At 55.1% G+C, this 20,264-nt stretch overlaps 8 protein-coding genes across 8 annotated transcripts; 5 read left to right on the top strand and 3 right to left on the bottom strand.

Annotated features, from left to right (window-relative positions):
• Window positions 1–302: 302 nt before the first annotated feature.
• Window positions 303–626, top strand: Triagg1_6057 (uncharacterized protein; the record flags this gene model as incomplete). Its single annotated transcript, XM_062900639.1, has 1 exon — window positions 303–626. The coding sequence occupies one exon, from the start codon at window positions 303–305 to the stop codon at window positions 624–626; it is 324 nt and encodes a 107-aa protein (XP_062754914.1).
• Window positions 627–1,883: 1,257 nt separating this feature from the next.
• Triagg1_6056 (uncharacterized protein) lies at window positions 1,884–4,133 on the top strand (the record flags this gene model as incomplete). The annotated part of the gene is made up of 3 exons (XM_062900638.1): window positions 1,884–2,511; window positions 2,601–2,733; window positions 2,804–4,133. The coding sequence occupies 3 exons, from the start codon at window positions 1,884–1,886 to the stop codon at window positions 4,131–4,133; spliced, it is 2,091 nt and encodes a 696-aa protein (XP_062754913.1).
• Window positions 4,134–5,789: 1,656 nt separating this feature from the next.
• On the top strand, window positions 5,790–7,838 carry Triagg1_6055 (uncharacterized protein; the record flags this gene model as incomplete). The annotated part of the gene is made up of 1 exon (XM_062900637.1): window positions 5,790–7,838. One exon carries the CDS (start codon window positions 5,790–5,792, stop codon window positions 7,836–7,838), a length of 2,049 nt encoding a protein of 682 aa, XP_062754912.1.
• An 808-nt stretch (window positions 7,839–8,646) lies between these two features.
• On the bottom strand, window positions 8,647–9,802 carry Triagg1_6054 (uncharacterized protein; the record flags this gene model as incomplete). The annotated part of the gene is made up of 2 exons (XM_062900636.1): window positions 8,647–9,065; window positions 9,139–9,802. The coding sequence occupies 2 exons, from the start codon at window positions 9,800–9,802 to the stop codon at window positions 8,647–8,649; spliced, it is 1,083 nt and encodes a 360-aa protein (XP_062754911.1).
• A 1,035-nt stretch (window positions 9,803–10,837) lies between these two features.
• Triagg1_6053 (uncharacterized protein) lies at window positions 10,838–11,863 on the bottom strand (the record flags this gene model as incomplete). Its single annotated transcript, XM_062900635.1, has 2 exons — window positions 10,838–11,424; window positions 11,506–11,863. 2 exons carry the CDS (start codon window positions 11,861–11,863, stop codon window positions 10,838–10,840), a joined length of 945 nt encoding a protein of 314 aa, XP_062754910.1.
• Window positions 11,864–13,164: 1,301 nt separating this feature from the next.
• On the top strand, window positions 13,165–14,049 carry Triagg1_6052 (uncharacterized protein; the record flags this gene model as incomplete). The annotated part of the gene is made up of 1 exon (XM_062900634.1): window positions 13,165–14,049. One exon carries the CDS (start codon window positions 13,165–13,167, stop codon window positions 14,047–14,049), a length of 885 nt encoding a protein of 294 aa, XP_062754909.1.
• Window positions 14,050–14,376: 327 nt separating this feature from the next.
• Triagg1_6051 (uncharacterized protein) lies at window positions 14,377–16,029 on the bottom strand (the record flags this gene model as incomplete). Its single annotated transcript, XM_062900633.1, has 2 exons — window positions 14,377–15,665; window positions 15,843–16,029. The coding sequence occupies 2 exons, from the start codon at window positions 16,027–16,029 to the stop codon at window positions 14,377–14,379; spliced, it is 1,476 nt and encodes a 491-aa protein (XP_062754908.1).
• A 1,374-nt stretch (window positions 16,030–17,403) lies between these two features.
• Triagg1_6050 (uncharacterized protein) lies at window positions 17,404–18,752 on the top strand (the record flags this gene model as incomplete). The annotated part of the gene is made up of 2 exons (XM_062900632.1): window positions 17,404–17,721; window positions 17,790–18,752. The coding sequence occupies 2 exons, from the start codon at window positions 17,404–17,406 to the stop codon at window positions 18,750–18,752; spliced, it is 1,281 nt and encodes a 426-aa protein (XP_062754907.1).
• Between the last annotated feature and the right edge of the window lie 1,512 nt (window positions 18,753–20,264).

Below are 20,264 nucleotides of genomic sequence, written 5' to 3'. Positions count from 1 at the left end.
TCAGCGCGATAACGGCCCCGACGCAAGCTACAGTACAGCGGGCAGCTCCAGCGCCGAGTGCCCTGGCGAGGCCCGGGGTTAGTACATATCGTTGCAGTGATTGAAGCGGTGCGGGCGGTACGAGGCACTGTGCCGTGGAGCAGCCCGGCGGCTGGAGATGTCTGCGAGCATGTGGTGTCGGTACTGTATACCTGCAAGCGCCAATCGCACCCAGCGACGGCCTCGTACCGGTACCGGGATGCCTGCCTTGCACAGCACCAGCACGGTGATATTCCATTTGGTCAAAATCAACAGAAAATCAAATGTTGCCAGCAGCGCGAGAGCCCACACCAGGCCGAGTCGCCAATCCACAATTCGACCTAACCGCGAAGGGCTGCTTGGCTGTCCAGACCCCCCTACCGCTGGCTTCGTACGCGCCCAAGGGGGCCGGGACAGCGCTGGCAAGGCAAGGTACATGTACCGGCCGGCTGAGCGGTACCTCGTACGCACCGGCGACTGTGCCCAGCACTGTCCAGGTACATGCCGCTGCGGTGCTGGAAAGCGAAAAAGTACCCGTTGTAACCAACTGGCAGCGCTCAGTTCCAGTTCCCCACCCCGAGCTTGTGCTTGTCCACTCTGAACCTTGACTCTACCGCTATTCCCTGGCCCGTCCCAGGCCCCGTCCGTTGGTCTGCTCCCCTCAACCGCCAAAAACAAAACCGTCCCCAGCCTGGCCTGGCGACAGTCTTTTTGCTTCTCTTCCTCTTGTCTTCACGACTCCACCGACCTCCTCGTTTTTCCCTTCTCTTCCCTTGTGGTTCAGCTTCCGAGACCGAGAGGCCAGGACCAAGGTAAGTCGAGCATTGAGTCTTTGTCTTTTGTGCCTTGTCCCGTTGGCGCCGTCTTATTCCCCACTGCAGTCAGCCGACTGAGAAGAGAGAGAGAAGGTCAAGGGAAAAAAAAGAAAAAAAGAAAAAAAGAAGAAAAAAGAAGAGACATTGCCCGCCACGGCTTTCAGTCTCTACATCTTCTCTCTCGTCCGCATATCCCTCCTCTCCTGTCCTTCATTCTTCTTCCTCTTCTTTTCTTTTTCCTTCTTGCGCATCCTCCCCCCCCCGCCTCTTCTTCTTCTCTTATCCGGCATTCAACGCAGCTAATCGGTCTGCATTGCAGTAGTGGGTGACCTGACCAGGAAGCGAACAAACGTCTGCAGTTTGTTTGCACACAGCTGTGGCCCGTCCCAGAGCTTCCTCCACCCTCCAAACCGACCTTGTCCTTTCAATCGCAGCTCCCATTCCTCTCACTTTCGACGCAAAGTCATCCTTGCCCGGGCTTGGTTGCAGCGTTCTGTTGCACCGCCGTCATCACCGACTTTGCCTGATATTACCTCAGAAACTCGCTGCAAGCGCCTGCAACGATTTGGAGACACCAGTTCGGATGTTACGATTGAGACGAAACGATTGAATTTTTTTGATGCCTTGTTACGACTAAAGACACTTCTTTTACGAGTATCTCTTACTGTTGCGGAAAAGAACAAAAAAGTTTTCGCCTCGTCTTTCTCACCGTTTGCTGTCAAGCGTTTCGATCACCGCTAGATTCTCCCGAGCCTCCGTTTGGACCTTTGAGGAAAAAAACCCCCATCCGCCTCTCCCAATTGTCTTGTCATTCTTGATTGGCTTTGGACTCTTTCATTGCGAGCGTTCTTTGTTGAGTGGCTAGCGTCGATTTCCATCGCAATTTTTTTTTCATCCTGTCTTGACGAGTCTCGATTCTCGTCTGCTCCATCCTCTTCTCTTACAAAGACCAACACCGGAAAGCTGGATTTGCCACACAGTCAAGTGCAGACCCGAGGGCCTTCTGACCTCCCGTACTTGGGCTTTCACGCCGCTTCCCGCTCATCGTTTATGAGCAGCGATAGACTGCCGTCTCTCCCTCCGCCGCTGCCGTACCAGGCAGATTCTTCAAACACGTCTTCGCCCCGAGTTGGGTCCATTGCATCGTCGATTAGCTCTCATACTGGGTCTTTGTCGTCGTATACCTCTGTTTCATCGTCAAACGGCCCCAAGACCCCGTCTCCCACGCTGCCTGCCCAAGCCATCACGGGGCCGGCCACTACCATCGTCAGTTACGACGCGATGAACCAGAGTGCCGACATGTACTACGCCACACAGCACATGTCAGCTGGGCAGCCGCCCCCTCCTCAGACCGTTACTTCTGGCGGTCTGGCGCACTACTCGCAGCATCAATCTCAACTGCTCCCCCCTGGACCTTCGCCGTACTCCAACCCGGCTCCCTACAGCCAGTATGGCTACGCCAATGGCCTGACGTCCCCTCCGGCTCCTCCCCCTTCAGTATCAAATCCCATGGGCAATCCGTCAACTGTGCTGCCTTCCATCCCCGGAGTGGCAGGCCAGGCCCAGTACGTTGGATTCGACACCACGGGGCAGCAGCCTCCCCCGGGCATGAAGCCTCGCGTTACTGCCACGTTGTGGGAGGACGAGGGCAGCCTTTGTTTCCAGGTCGAGGCCCGGGGTATTTGCGTGGCTAGGCGAGAAGGTATAGTAAACCCGGCCTTTCGAGCTCTCCGTCTGAGCAGTTTTCACTAACTTGGCCTGGTGCAGACAACCACATGATTAATGGAACAAAATTGCTCAATGTCGCGGGAATGACCCGAGGTCGCCGAGATGGCATCCTGAAGAGCGAAAAGGTTCGCCACGTTGTCAAGATTGGCCCTATGCATCTCAAGGGTGTTTGGTACGTTGAGCCCTCTCTTTTCAGACGAAGCGAAGCTGTGAAAACGCTAACATGGAACTTGTCTCATCAGGATCCCCTATGAGCGCGCGTTGGATTTTGCAAACAAGGAGAAGATTACAGAAATGCTGTATCCGCTCTTTGTGCACAACATCGGCGCCCTCCTATACCACCCCAGCGCTAATCCGGGCAGGACGAGCCAGGTCATGACCGCTGCTGACCGACAAAGACGTGAGAGCGTCCCCATGCGAAACCCGCCTCCCCCTGGTCTTCCGTCCATCGGAGGGCACCACTCTCTGGCTCTGCCCGGTCCTCAGCAATCGCTTCCCTCACAGTCTGCCACCAGCCGGCCTCCGCTTGACCGGGCCTTGACCTTCCCTACGCCGCCCACGAGCGCTTCTAGCGTCATGGGAAGCATGGCAACCTCAGAAGGCTTCAACTGGCCGAACCAAGGCATGAATGGATCTCAGGGCGGTAGCTCCATGTCGATGGACGGTGGCATCAGCAGTGCGCGCTCGATGCCCAACACTCCGGCTGCAACCCCTCCCGGATCCATTCAAAGCATGCAGCCGTATCCCCCTGCTGCTCAAGGCTATGACAGCCAGCGCCAGATGTACAATGCGCCTCCCACTCAGCAGTCCCCCTACCAGAACTCGGCGCCCCCTCCTCCGGATCGCCTGTACAGCCAAGCCGCTTCTTATTCCAAGAGCGAGATGGGCCCTCCTGCTAGCCGACCACCTGCGTCCCTCCCATCCAACGATCAGCCTGAGAACAAGGGCCCCAATGGCATTGGCCCTGCCGAGCAGCAGAACCATAACCACCCAGAAGAGGAGGGTGAGCACGAGGCTGAGTATACTCACGACAGTGCTTCCTATGATCACGGTCGTGCTCCGTACAGCTACAACACTGCCGCGGGTGTGGCCTCCATGAACAATGACGCAAACATGCCATCCGAGATGGCCAACTCTCAAAGCCACCCCCCTGCTTCGGGGCGAGCTACGCCCAGGACTGCGGCGCCCCCCCAGCCCTACTACCAGCATCACAATGGCTACAACTCCCCGCAGCGTGTTCAGCAGTCAACCAGCAACTTGTACAATGTGATGACGAACGACCGGGCACCAACAAACGGCGCTCCTGGCAATGATGTATATGCACCGCCCGCCGACATGTCCAGCTCCATGTCGAACGGCTATGCCCCCCAGCCCCCGGTGATGAATGGCTCCGGTGCGGGCATGAAGAGGGGACGGGATGACGACGATGACATCGGCCGGCCCCAGGGCGATGACATGGGAAATCTGGACCTTAAGCGACGAAAGACTATGCTGGAGACAACAGTATCCGCACCTACGTACGACGCCATGAGCCGACCTGCTTCGGCTATCGCTGCTCCCCGCCGGCGGTAAGAAACAAAACACATACACAACATACGTAATCTAACCTTTTCCGCCTTGACGAGTTTCATGTTTCACTGAGTTCATGTTCTCGAGGTATTGCAGCATCTTCAGGTCAACCACGGTGGGGGGGTCAGCGGCGGCGTCATGAAATAATTTTTATTTGCAGCGATTTGTGGCACCATTTTCTCATCTTTTTTTTTTGCTTCATCTCAGTTTTTTTTTTCTCCAACGGTGTAACGACATTCCTTGCCGTGTATTGGATTTTTTTGGTTTCTTTGTACCCGCAGACGACTCATGGGCTTTCGCACCATGCCAAAGACGCGATGATGAATTCACGACTAGCCATCGATTCTATGTTACTTACGATGCCCTGTCACGGATGTACATGGCTGATGAGTGACGGCTTTTTCTGCATGGAGGAATTTAATTGCACAAAAAAGGCGGCACATGGTTGTCGCTTACTCGTTCTCTCTCATTATCCTTCCCGTGGGCTCTTTGAAGAGGCGGAGTGTTACGGGCGGTGAAAATTAGAGGATTCCTGTAATGATCTCAGGCGAGATGCGGTCGGTTACGGGAGGAGGGGCTTCTTCTCTCGTGATGTTTGGCCTTTTTTGCTATTATTTCCCTCTGCGAATTTTTTTTGCTTCTGCTTACCATTTCTTTTTCTTCATGCTTTTTGGTCTATTTGGATCGCTTTTTCTTTGCTTCTTCTCTTGCTGCTTGTTGGCTTTTGAGGATTTGTTTCTTCGCGAAAGACGTGCGGGTTTTGCTTTTGGAAATGAGAGAAGACGTCGGGGCAAGTCCTGATAATGACCTTATGACCTACCCTTGCTTTTCTCTTCTCTGGTTCTTAGCCATAAAAGCACTACAGACGGTGCATTGGATGGGTTGCGTTATTAGGTAACGAATTATGAAAACGACAATAAAAGCTATTTGAGTATACGTTGAAATCAAAAAAATAGAAGTCTTGTTTTTTTTTTTTTTAAATCAAGTTTTACTTTACCAGTCCACGATGCATACCACTGGCCCAGATTCCTTTACTTGTGTTGTCTGTCGAAACCCCTTTGTTCTAGTAGATGGCAGTTAAAGTGTTGAGATTGATGTTGAGAGGCTTGTCCCATCCAATGCCCAAGTTGATGCGGTTCGACCGTCTTGGTGGATGGCGGATGCGACAGGCCAGGAACAGCCCCGGCCACAGCGAGGCTAGCGCTCCTTTGCTCGTAATTGGCAGCGCATTCCAGGGACATCTGGACCTAGCCAGTGCCCCTTTCCAGGGCCTTCCGGGGCATGTTTGGCAACTGTGAAACTCTTGTAATGTCCCCTCACGTGAAAATCAGCGCAGAGCTAGTCCTGTTGCGGCTTAACGCGTAAAAGTTACCGGGTCAACAATGCAGCGCATAAACAACTGAAGCCCTCAATTCACTTTTATTAATAGCAGGCAGGGCCCTGGGCTGGACAAAGCAGTCGAGTCGAATCGAACTAAGAAAGTCGGTGCCAAAGTCGGCCAAGTGACACCAAAGCTTCCCATCTCCATAAACCGAAGCGCAACGCAAACGCGCACACAAACCGCCAGTCAAAAATCGAGAAAAAACCCCGAAATCAGGGGCGCAAATCAAGGGAGGATCCAGGTTGCGCAACAACCAACAACGCCGCCTTTCGCCCATCATGTCGTCTCCGCTGTCGCCGTCCGCCGATGCAATGTTGAATTCGACGTCGTCAGCGTCCAGCACCGTCAGCGACAAGTATGAGGATGCCTACGATGACATGACCAGCACGCCGACGACGGACGTTTCGCAGCCGGAGCAGTTCAGGCCGCCGTCGCGAATCAGGACCGACGATGCACGCTTTAATCAGGAAAACATTTCGCCCGCCAAATCCCGCCACAGCCGCATTATGTCAGGCACAGAGCTGTCACCGCTCAGGATTGTGGAGAGCCAGAGGAGCTCATTGGACGGCTCGCTGCTCAAGGTGAGTGGAGGCGTGCGCAGCCCACGCAAGGTGTCGCCCGATCGCCGGTTTCCTGTTAAGATCAACCTTTCGGGCGACGTGCCATCGCGACCGACATACGACACGCAGTCGCCCAGCATCGACGAGGTGGTCCAGGACGCCAACGGCCTGAAGAAGCCCATTTCCATTTACGAGGACGGCCAGCGCAGCATCCGCGAGGAGGACGAGGCGGGCATGGACGACACCGAGAGGCTGCACCGCGGCGATGCCACCGCCGGCGACGAGGACTTCACCATGGACGTCAGCACCTTTAGCGCTTTTTCCGCAGTGCCCAACATGGCCATGCTCGCAAGGCTGGGGCAGCAGACGCCCAACGGACGACGCGAGTCCTCGGCCAAGAGGGCGCACCACGCCATGGAGGACGACAGCTCCAGCCTCGCCGACTACAACGAGCGGCTCGGACGCTCTCAGAGGTCTCCCCCGGGCAGGCGAGACGTCTTGTCGCCTTCCCGGACCACGCCCAACCTGGCATCGACATTGACCCCCAGCCGCCAGCTCTCAAACCTCATCGACCTTGACAAGACGCCTAGGAGCATTCCGTCCATCACGCCGCGGGAGCTGGAGACGCTCAAGTCCGACTTTTTGTCCCAGATTTCTTCGCTCAAGGCGTCGCTGAGCGGCAAAGAGGCAGAGGTGCAGTCCCTCAAGACGGCCGTCACGGATGCCGAGAAACGAGTGGGCGAGTCGATGGAGAGGCTGCGCGAGGAACGTGGCCTCAAGGAACAGATGGAGGGCGTGCTGCGCATTGTGAGAGAAGAGATTATCGAGACGCAGAGAGAGAAGGAGGACCTGGAGCAAGAGCTGGAGGAGAGCGAGAAGCGAAGGGAGGCGTCGGAAATGATGCACCAAGAGGCAGAGAGCAAGCTGGCCGGCCTGCGCGCCGGCAGGGAGATGGAGAGAAACGCATCGCCCGAGAAGCCCAAGGACACGCGAGAGGTGGAGATTGCCGTTGAGCGAGTGGCGCGAGAGCTGCACGGCCTCTACAAGAGCAAGCACGAGACCAAGGTCGCGGCGCTCAAGAAGTCGTACGAAAACCGATGGGAGAAGAAGGTGCGGGAGCTCGAGGCCAAGATCCAGGACTTGACCATGGAGAACGAGAAGCTGAGGGCTGGCCACGACTCCACCATGACCATGGTCGACCACGCCGAGATGGAGGAGTGGAAGGCCCAGTCGGTGCGCGACAATGCCATGATCCGGGAGCTGGAGGCGGACGTCCAACGACTGGAGGCGGTCATCTCGACGGTGCGCCGCGACAATGACGAGCTGCGCGTCAACCTGCAGCAGGAGAGAGTCGAGAAGGGAGAGCTGGTGCAGCTCGCGGAGGAGCTGATGAGCATGCAGAACCTCGCTACTGCTGCTGCTGCCGCTGCCACTCCCGCGCCGCAGCGCCAACAACCCGCGCCGCCGGCGGCGCCTCAGTCGCCACCACCGCAATCATCCCTGCGCCAACCGGAGCGAAGAGACTCGGTGTCGGTGTCCAAGAAGCCGGCGCTGGAGCGATCAGACTCGGTGTCGTCCAAGGCGTCGAGAGCCAACCCGAACCGCATCTCCGTCTCCGGGCTCAGGGCGCCGGGAACGGGCCTCCGACAGCCGCACGAGCGGGGGAAGGCCAGCATCGGAGGAGGCTTGCCTCGGCCGGGTGGCGCAAGGGGCAGCGGCATCTTGAACTCTATTGAGAAGATGGGCAATTATAGAGGACGCGATTGATTTTTGGCAAATTTACGATGAAACCCGAAATTGGCCCTCCTTTTCCCCACGGGGCTGAAAAGGGAATAAAAGACAAAAGACGAACACGACGTTTACGGCCCTCTGCTTAGCATAGTGATGAAGGGGAAAAAAAAAAAAGATTTACCAATGACGGTTCTTCATTTCTTTTTTCGACTTCTTCACGCACACTCTCTTCAATGTTTTCTTTGGTTTTTTTTTAGAACCGTCTTTCTTTTAGACCGCATGGTCTTGTTTCCTACGATCACCAGTCTTCTTCTCTTCTCTTCTTTCTTTCTTTAATTAGGGTTGGATCTGGATGGCAAATGGATTGGAGAGGAAAGAATGAAATTGTATGAAAGCGTGCGCTGTTGTCTTTTTTTTCTTCTCTTAGTTGAAGAAAAAAAAAATTCCTGCACGGTTTTTTTTTGTTGCTGATGATGATATCCTGGTTGAGAGTTGCGTGTGTGAGAGAGCTGTTATGTTCACCACCCGAGGGGAGGCTTTTTGATACTTTTCATTTCTTACACTTTTCTTCTTCTTCTTCTTGATGCCCTTCCTTTTTGGGGGGTGTGAGTTTATTAATTTAGATGATGATGATTTATGCTGATGAGAATCTTATTTATTCGCTTTTTGTGCCTTTTTACTTGATGAGTGAAAAGTGCTTTTAATAAACGTTGAGCATGTGTTTGCGTTTAGGAGCGTATAAATGGTGTTTTATTATTTACAATTAGGTCAGGTAGATGGAGAGATGTCGTTTCACACATGTCATTAACAAAATAAGCCGTAAAAAACCAATCCGCTTTCATCATCACAGCCCATACGCTTGCTTAGCCGTACCCCCAAAGATCATGGCGCGATCCTCGTCGCCCAGCGAGGCCATCCAGCACATCTTCTCGACCACCTCCCTCCACTTGGGCCAGGCCTCGCCCGACTCATCGGTCAAGTCGTGCTTGTCGAAGCCGACGGCGCAGACGGGCCAGTCGCTGGCGAAGATGATGCGGGAGGGCCCAAAGGTGGCGAGGACGACGCCGAGCCAGGGCAAGGTGGACTGGAAGATGTGGGAAGGGTCCTGTTCGCGCAGGGCGGGGGTCATCTCGGCGAAGCCTCCGGAGAGCTTCATGTAGGTGCGGGCGCATTTGCCGAGGGAGAAGATGGCGGTGCGCCAGGCGGTGAAGGAGGGGTCGGAGGAGACGTTGTAGACGGTGAGGTCGGGCTTGCAGAGGTGGTCTGTTTTTTTGGGGGGGATATGTGTTAGACGAGGGCGATGCTGTGTTGTAGAGAGGGTTTTGTAAGTACTTACTGATGATAAAGGTGACCTTTTCGTCGTCGGGGACGCCGTCGTGAGCTCGGCCAATCATCTCGACGGTCTCCTCGAGCTGCTTGCGGCCTCGGCGGTGCTGGTCAATGCCCACTTCGAAGACGAAGCCGCGCTTGCCCAGATACTTGAGCCCCTCGATGAACTTGTCCTCGAGCCCGACGCCGTGCGGCTTGTCCTGGAGGAGGTACCTGAACCCCTTGACCTTGGGCCACGCCTCGCCGGCCTCCTCCTCGACCCTCGCGAGGTACTTTTCCATGATGGCCGCTCCGCAGGGCACGGGGGCCCAGGGCACAATGGCCAGGCATAGCGACTTGTCCTCTGGGGAGTGGCCTTCGCCCTCGAGGGGCGTGCCGAGGGCGACGCGCTTCAGCCAGCGGACTTCCTTGAGGGGGCCGTCCCACCCGGCCTCGGCGTCGCCCGAGGTGATTGCCTCGAGGTCGTTTTTGCGGTCCGTCTCGACGAAGATGAAGCCCAGCAGGGACGGGGCGGAGCGGGTGGCGTGCTTGAACTGGTCGACGGAGAACTGGCCGGCGAGAGGGTGGTCGGGGGTGTGCCAGGCGAGGTTGGGGTTTTCTGATTCGGGGTAGATGTGGATGTGGGCGTCGATGATGGGGAGGATGAGGCGGTCTTGGTCTTGGGAGGCCATGATATCGGTGAGGGAGAGAGTGATGTGGTCGATGTTTGGGTGTTGATGATTTTAGGGAGAGAAGAGAAGCGGTGTTGTATTGTTGGTAAGATGGAGTATAGGAAAGGAGTATGAAGGAGGAAGAGGAAGAGGAAGAGCAAGATGTGAGTGAAAAAGAGATGGAAACAAGGTGAACCGTATTAATGCAGCCGGCCACATCACGAGCTCCGTCACTCTCTCACTTCCAACCTTTTGCTATCCCAATGGAAAGCTCTCTCCCCCTTGTCCCCTTTTTTTTTATTTTACTACCCCGCCATGCTAAGAATGCAAGCTCCGAGTGGGGGGTGGCTCTCTCTTTCAGGGGTGGGTTGATTTTCTGTGATAGCGGAGGACGAATTGAAAGAAGATGTACATGCAGGAAGCAAGAGAGTGGGGGGGATGTTGGATAGTCTTGATGAAGAGGTGAAAAAAGGGTAACGGAGCCGAGATAGCTTTTTTTTTTTTTTGGGTTTGGGAGGACATTAACCCGAGGAGCCGGAGGCTATGATGGGATTGGGGTTTTTGGGTGTTATTAGTGGAGGTGAGATTTTGGAGAATGACGATGGCTAAGAAGTTGGCCGGTGGCTGATGGGGATGGTGGCGCTTGTTTTTCGGGGGCACGCTAGGAGGATTTGGTTTTGAGGCGACGGGTATTTATTGGGTGATTTGTTTGGGGGGGTTTAGGGATGAAGATGAACCGAGACTGTGGGATTGAATTGCTTGGATGGGGAGGTGGGACAACGAAGGGGATATAGCGTGTGTGCATGCTGGATTAAAGAGAAGCCGGTAGATGGACTGCCTAGATGGGGATGATGTGTGTATGATATGCCAATACGTAATTGTAGCGAGAGAATTGGTACTATAGGTATTGGTGTCGATATGGGCTGGTTTGAACACGTTAGTATTGTGTATAGTACCTAGGTAGCATCTACTTATGACATCTGATATATACACTCTACCTTGGCTTCTTTGGTGCTTCTTCTTCTTCTTCCATCCATCCATCCATCCCTCTCTCCCTCACAGTGAATTCTCAAGCTCAACCAGCCCTCCCACCGCCACGTCCACCTCGCCATCCAGCTTGGCCGCGTCCACGGTGCTCCCCAACGGCCTCCTGCTCCGGCCGCCGCCGTACCCGTAGTACTTTTGCAGCGCCGCCTTGATGCCCGCGATGCCCAGCTGGACCAGCGCCCAGTCGGCCCTGCTGAAGCGCGTCTGCAGCTCCTGGGCCTCCCTGAGCTTGCCCTCGTCGTACAGCCGCAGCATGTGCATGTGCGTCTTGGGCAGCAGGTTGGCCGTGGCGGCAATGACGCCGTGCGAGCCGCCGACCAGGCCGTGCAGGAACCAGTCCGTCTTGCCGGCAAAGGCGGCAAAGGGCCGGCCGATGCGCGGGTCGTGGGCGATGCGCTGCAGCTTGCCCATGTTGCCGCAGGTGAGCTTGACGCCGACAATGTTGGGGTTGGCGACGGCGAGGTTGATGATCATGTCCGAGTCGAGGTCGATGCCGCCGGTGACGGCGGGGAAGTTGTAGATGACGATGGGGATGGGCGAGGCGGAGGCGACGTCGTTGAAGAAGTTGAAGATGACGGGCTTCTGCATTGCGCCGACTGAGTGATGGCGATGATGGCGGCTTCGTCAGCATTCATACGATTCATTCTCTACTCTCGTCCAATCGTCCATCGACTCACCCCAGTAGCTCGGCGACAGCACCAGCGCATAGTCGGCGCCCGCCTCCTTGGCCTCGCGGCACAGCTGGATCGTCTCCCTCGTGCTCTGGACGCCGCAGCCCGCCACGATGACGGACCCAGGCTTGCCGTGCTCGTCCAGGACCTCCCTGGCCAGCCGCAGCACCTGCTGCCGCTCGTCGTGCAGCATGTGCATGGCCTCTCCGTTGGAGCCCTGGATGACGAGCCCGTCGACGCCGCCCTTGGCCAGGCGCGTGAGATGCGCTCGGATTGCGTCAAAGTCGAGTGTCTCGTCGGGGTTGAAGAATGCCACGGCGGGGACGTAGATGCCGCGGGGCGGGCACGGAATTGCTGCGGCCATGGTGTTTGTGCGGTCTGTGTCTGCGTCTGTGATGTTCAGATTGGCTTTTGACTTTGTCTTTCCCCTGGCCTGGACGACGACGACTCGATACCTTATACTCTTTTTTCTTTTCTTTTTGCTGTAGTGACAATCAAGATATCGGGAATCAAAGAGTCAATTCGTCGGGATATTCAATCAAGCTCCCCCTCGGCTTAAGACATGCCACCATGTCCCGCCCGATTGCGGAGACCATGCCGCCTTGTAAGTGCTAAACCACACCATCTTTCCCCCTCCAGCCAGCATTGCGCCTGTAAATAGCGGATTTTTATCCTGCTCAGCTTGCCGAGCAAGAGTGTGAATGGCTCATCTTTCTGCCGCTCCAATTACCACATAGTAATGGGCATCTGCGCCTATGAGCGTGAAGCAATCGCGCCTTTTCTGGTCGTCGTTGTAGACTGTACATGCGCTTTGTACCCCGCCGACGGAGGCGGAGGCTCGAGTTCCGTCTGCTGTTGCAAGTGTGAGGGCAGACGGATTTAGTGGGCGTCGTAGACGATGGTTGTAGGGACGATGGATGAAAAAAGAAGCTGTCGAGGATGGAATAGCTGGGTTGAGTTTCGTCCAACGGAGATGTCGGACAGCCCTCAAGGCATCGACACACAGAGTGCATAAGGGCACACACACACACACACACGATAAAACCACGTGCTGCGGCATGTGCTTTCAACAGTTGTCAATCCTGCCATGTGCCGACGCCATCTGCCTTCGAGTTAGAAACATGCCGCAGCATTCCTTTGGTACTTGAAACCCGCCCAGAAGCATCGGCGATGATTAAAAGTTGACGCTCTCACTATTAACAGCGCTCTCCTCGTAACGGCATAGACTGCGGACATAACGCAAAATAGGCTAGACCCCTTGAAGCGCCGGTAGGGCCAGCCGAGATGCGGGGCCGTTGAGGTTTATCGGTCGAGGGTTTAAACGCCGAAAGGGTGCATGTATGATGGCGATAAGGCGCCCACGATTCGGGGATGCTTCTCAACACCAACGTTTCGGGGCGGCGATGCTGAGATTGGCTGTGACGTTGTAGATGGAATGGGATGGAGATTGTTTGTTTGTAAAGCCGATGATGGCGGTTTGCTGTGACGAGATGGATAGATAAAAGGCCATGAGCTGGCACTGTTGTGCATGGCTCTTTGTTCAGCATCATCAAGCAACTTGAGCATCACTTACAACAACAGCTCTCAAAGCATCTCTGCACATATACCAACAAAACACTTTTACAAATCCAAACAAAAAAACCAAAACAAACACCAACACCAAAAATGGCCATCCAACCCGTCTGGTTCATCACCGCCGCCTCCTCTGGCTTCGGCAAGGCCATCGCCCTCTCCGCCCTCCGCCGCGGCCACACCGTCATCGCCACCGCCCGCAGCACATCGCGCATCCAAGATCTCGCCACCGCGGGCGCTCACACGCTGGCCCTTGACGTGACCTCTCCCCTCTCCACCATCGAGGGCGTCGCCAAGCAGGTCTTTGCCGAGCACGGCCGCGTCGACTACCTCATCAACGCCGCCGGCTACATCCTCGAGGGCTCCATCGAGGAGGTCAGCCCCGAGGAGGTCTACGACAGCTTCAACACAAACGTCTTTGGCACCATGAACACCGTCCGCGCGTTTCTGCCGCACATGCGCGCGCAGCCCCTGGCGGATAACGGCGTCCGTGGAGTTGTCGCCACGTTTGGGAGCTTGGGTAGTTGGCGCGGCGTGGCGGGGATGGGAGTTTACGCCATGACAAAGTGGTGCTGCTCTGCGCTGGGCGAGACGTTGGCTGGCGAGCTCGAGCCGTTCCAGATCAAGGCGACGGTGATTGAGCCGGGTTACTTCCGCACTGGGTTCTTGAACCCGGGCGCGAGGGTTTCGTCAAAGGCTAGGGTTGGTGCGTATGAGGATGAGAACACGCCGACGGGCCAGGCGAGGAGGGCCCTCGTGAAGACGGATGGGAATCAGCCTGGCGACGTGAACAAGGGCGCGGAGGTGGTTGTCGATGTGCTGTCGAGCACGGGGGTTGCGAGCGGCAAGGAGCTGCCCGTGAGGGTGATGCTCGGTAGTGACACGGAGGGGGTTGTTAGGGATAAGTTTGCGAGCACCATGGGGATTCTCGATGAGTGGAAGGAGGTTATTCGGAGCACTGACGCTCCTCTCAACTGAGGTGTTTGGATTGAGGAGGGAGAGGAGGTGCTTGGTCTTTCTGTTGGCATCATGGCTTAAGCGTTGGATGGTAAGATACAGCATATACCTATAGTAGTATATAAAATGCAGTCTTTTCCGTACTAATCTACATGTGTCTGGTGGTAGAATTTATCCTGCATGTTCATTCATAACCCAGTTTCATCCATATCCGATTCCCTGTGCAGTCAAAAGGTCCCATCATTTCCACATAATCTCTAGTAGTCATGCCGAATACAAACAGAATAATGGTTAAAATAAATAAATAAATAAATAAATAAAAAAACTCCACGCTCGTGAACCTTCTTTTTAGAGACCCAATGCGCCCCGTAGAATCTGCATAAACTTCCAAACGTCCTCGAACCGGCTGTACAGCGGCACCGGCGCCACCCGCAGCACGTCCGGCTTCCGCTTGTCGCACATGACGCCGTTCTGCTCGAGGGCCTGGGCAATGTCGTCCAAGAGGCCCTCCCGCAAGAGGACACTCAGCTGCGTGCCGCGCTGGGCGGGGTCTCGCGGCGTGATGATCTTGAACAAGGGCTTGGCGGCGTCGGCGTCGGCGTTGATCTGGTCCAGCAGGTGCTCTGCGTAGGCGGTCAGGACGAGGGCCTTGGACCGGAGGTCGCGCATGCTCGTCTTGTTGAAGACGGACAGGGCGGCGGCGACGCTGGCCAGGTCGAGGGCGGAAGGGTTGGACACTTGGTATCCGGCGGCGCCCGGCGTGGGCACAAAGGTGTTGGCCATGTTGAAGCGCACGCGCTTGTCGCCGCCGTACCAGCCGGACAGGCGCGGGCGGTAGCTGGGCTTCTCCGCGTTGTCGACAAAGTCCACCTTGCCGTAGCGCTCGTGCACAAAGGCGCCCGCGGTGGCTCCGGGCCCGGCGTTGATGTACTTGTAGGTGCACCAGCAGGCAAAGTCGACGTCCCAGTCGTGCAGCCTGAGCTCGACGTTGCCGGCGGCGTGGGCGAGGTCCCAGCCGACGACGATGCCTCGCTCCCTGGCGTAGGCGGTGATGCGCGGCATGTCGAACAGCTGGCCCGACCAGTACTGGATGCCCGGCAGCAGCAGCAGCGCGGTCGAGTCGGCGTGGGCGTCGATGGTGGCGAGCACCTTTTCCGTGGGGATCAGATAGTCGTCGTCGGGCTCGATCTTGACCATGCTCTCCTCGGGGTTCAGCCCGTGCCAGACGATCTGGCTCTCGATGGCGTAGTGGTCGCTGGGGAAGGGCTTCCACTCCAGGATGACCTTGTGCCGCTTCGCGTCGGGCTTGTAGAAGCTGGCCATCATCATGTGCAGGTTGACCGTCAGCGTGCCCATGTAGACGATTTCGCCGGGCGAGGCGCCCACCAGATCGGCCGACTTGTTGGCGCAGTCCTCGGCCATGTCCTGCCACTGCACCAGCGGCGACTGGCCCATGTCGGTGAAGTGGCCGTTGACGCCCAGTGATGCCCACGTCTCGAGCTGGGCGTGGACATGGTCGCGGACGGCCTTGGGTTGCGCGCCCAGCGAGTTTCCGACAAAGTAGATGCCCTGCTCGGTCCCGGTTTCGCTCTCGCCGTTGACGCCGTTGGTGCCGTTGACGGCGCTCTTGGCTTCACCTGCGGTACATGATTAGCATCTCGTCAATCGAGTCTTTATGTCAAACGCATAAAAAGCAGAAGCAGTGAGATGTTGATGAGATGAGATGAGATGAGTGAGTGTTCAATGGCTTTGATGCTTATGCCCGAGCTCAACTTGGGTAACCCCAAGGCACCCCGTGCAATTCTGCTGCTTACCAGGAATCGAGCCGTCCAGCGCCCGCTTCTTCAACGAGGCCTTTGTCGGCAGGATAAACTCATCGCGAAGATGCCGCAGCGAGTCCTGGCTGTCGAGCTTCTGCGCAAACTGCAGCGAGTTTGCGTCCGCGGGGAACTTGGGAGGGGCGCCGCTGCGAAGCCGCTCTACGAATGCCGGCAAGTCCATTTTGCTATTGTTGTAGCTATTGTTGCAGCTATTGTTGCTATTGTTGCCGCCGATGCTATTGTTGGTGACGTTGCCGCTAATGATTGCTCTGCTCCGGCCTCTGAATGAAACCAACGCACGCCGATTCAATACTCTTGTTGTTGGCGGGTGCAGCTTGGCGAGGACGTGAAGGGGCATTGTCTTTTTTCTCTGCGTTTTTTGGTAACCACGCTTCACACTTTATCTTCCCCAGGGTCCAAAGATAGAAGCGCTTGTCCCGCTCCGATCCGCGTCCTGCCGGTAACAAAACGCTTCATTTATCGATTACGGGGGAGAAAAAAGGGCGCCGATTAAGAGGGTTGCAGTCCGTGGTTCCGCATTCCGAGATCCCGCCATCCGAAGTTCCGTGTCCGATTTGCCGCGCCAACGATTTACGATACTATCTGAACACAACAACTTGCGACACCGGCGAATCAAAGAGACGCACGGACAGTTAAACTTGCTGCTTTGGGTTATTTTGTGCTTTACACGTGACTAAACTGAAGTTGTTGCCAAAGTGCTTCCGCATCGACTGTCACATTTGCTGTGGTTTATGACGCGGACTTGTGTCATGTAAGTCAAATGACATGTACAGTAATGCACACACTCTGGGCCAACAAGTGCTTATTCTAACCTTGGCTTCATCTCAAACTGTATCTCAAGTATTATTTCATCTAAATTTGGGATTTGGTTGGGTTCATGGCGATGCTATTTCTTCATGTCCGTGCTGTGCTCTCGTGCTAGCGAATGAATGTAAAGGGCCACCTCATCTAAAAACAATGTCCATATTCAAGAGCCTCATTGCTCTAAATAGATCTAGTCAACTGTCAGTGCTCTTTCCGGTCGGTGTGAAAGCCGAAACTACCCCTTGACAGCTCCCGCTGCCATGGCGCTAGTTCTGTATTGATGGGAACACGGATCTTCGGATGCAGACGGATCGAAGGATAGGAAACCATCTCCCTTCCCGATTCGCGATCCAGCTCTCTCCTATTGTTCGACTAGTTGCTGAATTATGCCCCGTGCTCCGTGCAATGGATCGCGCTTATGACGAATCTTGGCAGAGAAAACGATTACCTTTGAAACGCTCCGAGTGTCCACATGGCGTGATGTTTCCTTTCTCTTTCTCTTCATCCGCTAGGGGACTATTGATCCCAACACCCTAACTTCCCCGAGCAGGATCATATAATACCGTGCTCGCTCGGTCCCAGAAGCCAGGGCCTCAGCCGAGAGGGCACACGAGAAAGCGAAAAAAGAAAAAAAAAAACTCTTCATCTCTTTTCGATTGCTCCATATCATCCACCAACAGGTCACGACAGACAACGACAGAGATACTGTTTCAAACCATCAGTATCCGTCATGTCTCCCCACGCTATTCGTCCAGAGGCACTGGGCCAAGAGCAGACAGACCTGTCCAAATATGCCGTCTCAAGAAACGCCTTTCTCCCCGAAGACAGCCCCCCAAAGATGTTATCGGATCCGTACTATGAGCCGTGGGAACTTGTCGCTCACAATCTGCCAGAGCTGATCCAGGCTGGCCGTATCCACGACGCCATCAGGGAACTTCCGATCCTATCAACTGACGGCTTCAAATCCGAAGCTGAATGGCGGAGAGCCTATGTCATCCTGTCTTTCTTCGCACACGCATACATCTGGGGCGGAGATGTCCCCGAACAGGTATGATTGCTGCCCTGCACAATCTTTGGTCGAGACTTGCATGTATGCTGACATGAGATTCTTGCCAGATCCTGCCACCTTCAGTGACCGTTCCGTATCTCCGTGTCTCCGCTCATCTTGAGCTGCCCCCTACCTTGACCTATGCCGGCGCCAATCTTTGGAACTTTGCCTGCGACGGAGAGGACTTTACCAACCCAGAGACGCTCAGTACTTTGTTGTCCTTTACCGGAACCGAATCCGAGTCCTGGTTTCTGCTCATCAGCGTTGCCATGGAGGCCAAGGCCTCTTCCATCATTCCCATCATGACTCGCGCTATCGAAGCGATCAAGACCCACGACTATCAGGTCATCATCAAAGCATTGGAAGCGCTGAAATCACACATCGAAGAGGTTGGGGTTCTCCTGGAGAGAATGCACGAGCGCTGCGATCCCATGACCTTCTATCACCGGATCAGGCCATTCCTTGCCGGTAGCATGAACATGGAGGCCGCTGGCCTGCCCAACGGTGTCTTTTACGACGAAGGAAACGGAAAAGGCGAGTGGAGGAAGCTCAGGGGCGGAAGCAATGGCCAGAGCTCACTCATTGCGTTTTGGGACATTGTCCTCGGCGTCATTCACAACGGCCACTCAGATAGCAAGAGGAGCTTCCATGAAGAGGCCAGAGATTACATGCCGGGCCCTCATGCGAGATTCCTGGTGCACGTGGCTCGCCTGGGCAGCATCCGCAAGCTTGCACTTGATCTTGAAGATCCTCTGCAGGAAGAAGAGCACCTCCTGAGGGCGGCTTATACGTCTGCAGTGGAGACTTTTACTGCGTTCCGACAGAAGCACATCAACATCGTGACGAGATACATCCTCATCCCCTCCAAGCAGCCGTGGACCGGATCGACTCGCGTGAATCTGGCAAGTTCGTCAACGGAAAAGGGGGGAGAGGGACTTACGGGCACCGGAGGCTCCCAGCTCTTCCCGTTTCTGAAGCAGTCGAGAGACGAGACTAGTGTTGCGGGCAAGCTTGAGACTTCGAAGCCGTGAAAGTCGGCTCGGGAATTGGATATTTCGACAATGCATAGACACGGACAGGCGTTTTGGGTATTATGATTTGATGTTTTCTTTTCTTACGGGCGGGTCAGCAATGGGTAGTTATGATTTGGAATATTGGTGCCTTACTGAGTAAGAGGATACAGGTACATGTATACAAGCGATTGATGAGGTTGGAATAGAGTTGTCACGATCATGAGAGATGAAGCGAGGGGTACTGGATATAGAGGGATGATGTAATCCATGTATACACAAAGGAGTGAAGATACCTATTCGAATATATCATACTGATAGTCTATACCTGGTATAGTAGTCGACTAAGAGAATCCAACACCTCTCCCCCAATATCATGCAGGCATCAGCGCATCAACACGAGACCAATGACGAGTCCTCCATACATGTACTACCAAGTTCAATCTGGCCTATGAGTCAGTGGGAATGAACCGAAGCCCCTCAGTGGCGCTGCTGCTGCAAAAGACTCATACGATGCCCCATGTGGAGCTGCTAGCATTTTCTCGGTTGCATCGTGCGTCTCGTGATCGATTGCTACTCTGAAGAAAAAAAAGAAAGAAAGAAAAAAGAAAAAAAAAAAAAAAAAAAACCAAGCACAAGTAAGTAAACGCAAAAGACAGCGTAGGCCGTCATCCAGAGGCTGCCCGATATGCACGTCACGCATCCTATGAGAGGGCAATCTGCAGTCCAAAGTGGCGCTCCCAGCTGTGGAGGTGCCATGCCCCGCCCAAAGCAAAGTTACAGGCGCCGTTAGTGCTCAAATGCGCTGTGAGCTGCTGCACAACAGCGCCCAGCACCGCGCTAGCCCGCCAATTAGCGGTTCGCCAACGCCTAAAACACAAAGAGCGGTGACGATTGTCGGTTTTTTTTGCACTTGATTTGCATCGCGGCATCTGGTCCCAGGTTCGGGCCCAGACGGGCTTAGCCTTCTCCCCCTTCGCTGCCTCCCTGCGAATCAGATCGATTACAGACCCCACACATTGGATTGGTCCAAGAAGAAAAAAAAAAAAGTTTGGGATTGCAAGTTCTGGCAAGAGGTACCTGGTACAATGTACTTGTCGCGGGGCCTTCAAAACTTTTTTTTTTCCCATTCGATTCTCCTCCTCCCCTTTGCTGCATCATCAGCAATCAGCTTCAAGCCCAGACAACGAAGTCGCCCTATAGCCCAGGATTCCAACCCTCAGAGCACCCCCCCAGTCAGAAACTTCGTCGAGCCACAATGCCTTCGGCCGTCGCTGAGCTGTAAACGCCCACTGCGGGCCGTGCCCATCACGGCTCGCAGTCCAGCAGTTCAACGAGCCCAAATCAACCAATTCGTCGACGATAGTTTTTCAACAGGCTTTTCCCCCCGCTGTCGAGCTCGAATGCTCTTCCAAAGCCCGTCTCTGAATCACAAATCCTGCCAGTTGCCCGCTTTGATAGGGCCTTCAACGTCTCAATTGCTGCAAAAAAAAAAAGTTTTCAACAAAACCCCATTTTGACAGCTATCACATC

The sequence above is a fragment of the Trichoderma aggressivum genome, assembly GCF_033847375.1.
Source record: "Trichoderma aggressivum f. europaeum strain CBS 100526 chromosome Unknown scaffold_023, whole genome shotgun sequence".
Taxonomy (NCBI): domain Eukaryota; kingdom Fungi; phylum Ascomycota; class Sordariomycetes; order Hypocreales; family Hypocreaceae; genus Trichoderma; species Trichoderma aggressivum.
Note: the sequence above shows the minus strand (reverse complement) of the source record. Positions and strands in the feature narration are given on the sequence as shown.